This window comes from Trachymyrmex septentrionalis, unplaced genomic scaffold, assembly GCF_001594115.1.
Source record: "Trachymyrmex septentrionalis isolate Tsep2-gDNA-1 unplaced genomic scaffold, Tsep1.0 scaffold62, whole genome shotgun sequence".
NCBI lineage: Eukaryota > Metazoa > Arthropoda > Insecta > Hymenoptera > Formicidae > Trachymyrmex > Trachymyrmex septentrionalis.
Genome location: NW_017305800.1, coordinates 2,546,898 through 2,550,622, shown reverse-complemented (window position 1 = coordinate 2,550,622; position 3,725 = coordinate 2,546,898). Strand labels below are relative to the sequence as shown.

Here is a 3,725-nt window from a genome sequence, read left to right as displayed (position 1 = left end):
GATAAACTGAACAAAAATATAAAAGGACAGAACAGGAAGAAGGATGAGAAGCTAAAACTGCCGAACTTTGTAGCTAAACCTCACAATACTGCAAGGAAATTCAAATTAGGTAATGAAGATAAGTACAAATTGTAAAAGCCTAAAAAGCTGAAGTTAGAAAAATTAAAATAAAAAATTCCGAGGGAATCGAAATTTATGTAGAAGATGAGAAGTCGATATTCACAGCGTGTTCTTATTTTAAGACTGTTTTAAGTAATGTTTTAATTATATGCTAATATATGGCTCTGTAATTGACTATTATATAATATATTAAGACTGTATTTAAGGCAGTCTTAAATGCAAGATCAAAACTGCGTTAATTCAAGATCGAAAAAGATTTTGGCGCGCAGTTTGTAGAATCAGATATTTTAAAATATAAATTCGTTTAGAAATATTTTTAGCATTAAGAACTGTTTGGACCGAAAATAAAGGATTTCTCTTATTTAATTAGATTTAGTCTCATCGATTCTTTATTATATCATATTATTAAATATAAAAACCTACTATATAAGTACTGACCCTAATGAATTTGTTCACTTTTGTAATTTTCGTTTCGAAATACACAATAATTGACTCCGAGGTCTTATTATTGGTCGAATACAATTTCTTAGAATTTCTAAGATATACCTAAAATAATCTTAAATAGAAGATTAAAGTATAAATAACGCTCTAAAAAAATTCCGAGTTTGAGGTTGCGGTCGATTTAGACGCTGACGCGCTTTAAGCGCTTGTAGTCATCATTTTATCTTTATCGTTCATTAGACGTAACATAAGAATAAGAAGTAAAAAGTGAAAAGCGCTGAAAGCAGCCAAAGTGTCGCGACAACTTCACGCCGCTTCGACGCCCTTCCATAGATTTTGAATTAGTAACGAACGCGTCGCGACCGACGGATCTGATTTTGAGCCGCTCCGTGTTTCTCGCGATTGCTGTCGTCCGATAGCGAGTTTCTCGTACGCCAAGTATCGGAAACGTTTTTTGCCGTAATGTGTCGGAACCTCGTTATAATACGCCATAGGCGATCAAAATCACCGTTGGAGAGATACGCTTTTTTAACCGTCGGAATCGATCGAAATCATACGCCACGTTACTTTTCGGTAGGAACACGAGTTCGTGACTACTGCCAGGTACATATTTCTTCTATGCGTTTGCGTATATGTACATATATTTATGTGTAATCTCTTTTTTTTTTTGCAAATCATGCTGATTATATTTTTTGAGATTACTGTTTCAAATATCCAATGTTAATGCGTGATTATTTTCAGAATTCAATTGTGCGCGATTTATTATTTATTATATTATACCGTGTCATCTATGTATTTTCCTGAAATTAAAGCGCTAAAAACATAGAAAGCTTGGAAGATCGTTCGTTTCTGAAAACATTTTATTCGCGATAAAATCTTCTAAAGGCAACTTTAATCGAACTCTAATTAATTGTCGATCAGTTCAATTGGCGAATCAACAAAATTTCTAGTATATACTATATATATATATGTATATAATCTCATCGTCTCAAGTATAATTTTCTCTTCTGTATCTCGAATAATAGAAAGTCGAATAATAGAAAATCGATAATTCTATTTATCTCAATAAAATAGTGTAGGCATTTGAAGCTGATCGCTGATAAGTTAATCGGAACTATCGAGGACGCCCAAGAAGATAAGCGAAGAAAAGTAGAAAGTTCGCCTGATTCGCCGTGAACATGAGAGAGTCAGGGCTCTCCCCAGTGTCCCCGTCACTCGCGAATTTCCCCCAGGGACCCCAGACACCTCCTGATCTCCCCTAGCGGCGCGCGCTTGTGGCGGCGCCGCACTCGCGCGTGTCTTGTGCAGTTGGCGCGACGTCGCGTCGGCTGCTTCGGGAAGTTTCGGCCAATCGGGCAGCTCCGTTCGGCGCACGATCGGTGCAGTTGATAAATGGAGGATCCGTGTTTGTCAAGGTAGTTTTGTTTACGCGGAAATTTTCACTCGGTAACAACTCCCCGTGCGTTTCGTTTGTGCGGAAGGGGTAGATGAAGGTACGTAACGATCGTCGCGTGTGTGAAAATGCCGCTCTCGGCGACCACCGCCGCGTCTACGATGTTGAAATCAGTCGAACGCGTCGGCCTGTCCTCGCGAGCCACAGGGCCTCTCGGGCAGGATGAGTGGTTGACGGTGAAAAAATTCGCCACCGCCTAGCGAAATTTGCACTCACGTGCGACCGGACCGTCCCCGGTTGGTCCGTTGTCGCATTTCGCGTCGAAATCACCGAGTTTCTAGTTCGTCCGGCCGGAATGGCTCGCGAAAACCTTGTTTCACCGTCATAGGTTATGAGCTTGTATCTGATGTGCCTGTCGTGCGGAACAAACAAAATCCGTTCTCTTATGATCAACATCGTTCTCTCGCACTAATTTTGCGAGTTCGAGAGATCTGCTCGTGCCCGACATGAAGTTAGAGTCACAAGTTGCTACATTTTCTGTTCTCTTTTCTATGAGCCTGAAACACAGGCCTGGTTGTTCTAATTGACTGACTTATCAAGAATATTAATCTCGTTGATCCTGTTATATATCTCTTAGATACACAACTTTTCTTTTTTAATTCCTTCGAAGCAATATAGTCTACATACACTAATACTACATCTAATATGTATCAAGATATCAGAATCTTTATGTCAACTGTTTAAATTTTAATAAATTATACTTATAGCAACGTGAAATAACTTCTTTAAAGATCCTTTTATTTTGCCATTATATCAAAAATTGTATCTGAGAGATGTGCTGTAATGTGTGACATTAAAACTGCAACAGATCACAAATATAGTATTTCTATTTTAACAAGTCTTTTGTTCTTTTTTTTTAGAATTTAAGATGTCCCGCAATCACAAGGAAAAGTATGAGAACTCCAACCCACGTCGTATGTATACACTCATGTGCCCTGAGGACTATCAATCGGGGAAGAAATCTCATTGGTCGGAGTTGGAGATAACAGGCAGTATACGAAATTTGAGCCCCAATTTGTGGCAAATGACTCATTTAACAGCTCTGTATCTGAATGATAATAGTCTGCAGAGGTTGCCATCTGAGATTGGCCGTCTTGTTAACTTGCGTATTCTAGATCTGAGTAGCAACAAGCTGCGCAGTCTGCCTGCTGAACTAGGGGAGCTCATCTATCTCAGGTATGATAAAACAGAAAGTATAATGAGAAATATTTACTTCAATAATGAGCATATTCAATAGATCTTTTTTTGTATGGTATAAATTTGTTATCATATTGTTCCAGGGAGTTGTTATTGAACCAAAACTTCCTTCGCGTGTTACCGTACGAACTAGGGAAGTTGTTCCAGTTACAAGTGCTAGGACTTCAAGGAAATCCACTCAGCAAGGATGTGATGGCGTTATATGGAAATGGAGAACCTGCGGGGACGAACAAGCTGCTGACATACATGTTGGACAACTTACAAGGTAAGTGGAAGGCTTTTATTTGTTGAGCGAGTTTTCGAAGACATTTGAATCTCTTCCTACAAAATTTTTTTTACATATTTTCTATTCTATTAAAGTAGTAAGACATGCGCCATCTGCTTGGTAATAACGATAATAAATATTGAGAGAACAGAGTATCCAAATGATCATAAAAATTAAGAATTTAGAAGAAAAATTTCTTTTCGAAGAGTTTAAACTTATTTTACTTTATTTTGTTTAATTTATAAGTTC

At 38.0% G+C, this 3,725-nt stretch overlaps 1 protein-coding gene across 1 annotated transcript; it reads left to right on the top strand.

Annotated features, from left to right (window-relative positions):
- The first annotated feature begins 1,904 nt into the window (after positions 1 to 1,904).
- On the top strand, positions 1,905 to 3,502 carry LOC108752724 (CCR4-NOT transcription complex subunit 6-like). Its single transcript, XM_018493757.1, has 3 exons — positions 1,905 to 2,054; positions 2,875 to 3,190; positions 3,295 to 3,502. The coding sequence occupies exons 2-3, from the start codon at positions 2,883 to 2,885 to the stop codon at positions 3,500 to 3,502; spliced, it is 516 nt and encodes a 171-aa protein (XP_018349259.1). The 5' UTR covers positions 1,905 to 2,054; positions 2,875 to 2,882.
- The last annotated feature ends 223 nt before the right edge of the window (positions 3,503 to 3,725 follow it).

Coding starts and splice junctions, on each gene's coding strand:
- LOC108752724 (XM_018493757.1), top strand. CDS start 2,883: ATGTCCCGCAATCACAAGGAAAAGTATGAGAACTCCAACCCACGTCGT. Junction 3,191..3,294: donor GGGGAGCTCATCTATCTCAG/GTATGATAAAAC, acceptor ATATTGTTCCAG/GGAGTTGTTATTGAACCAAA.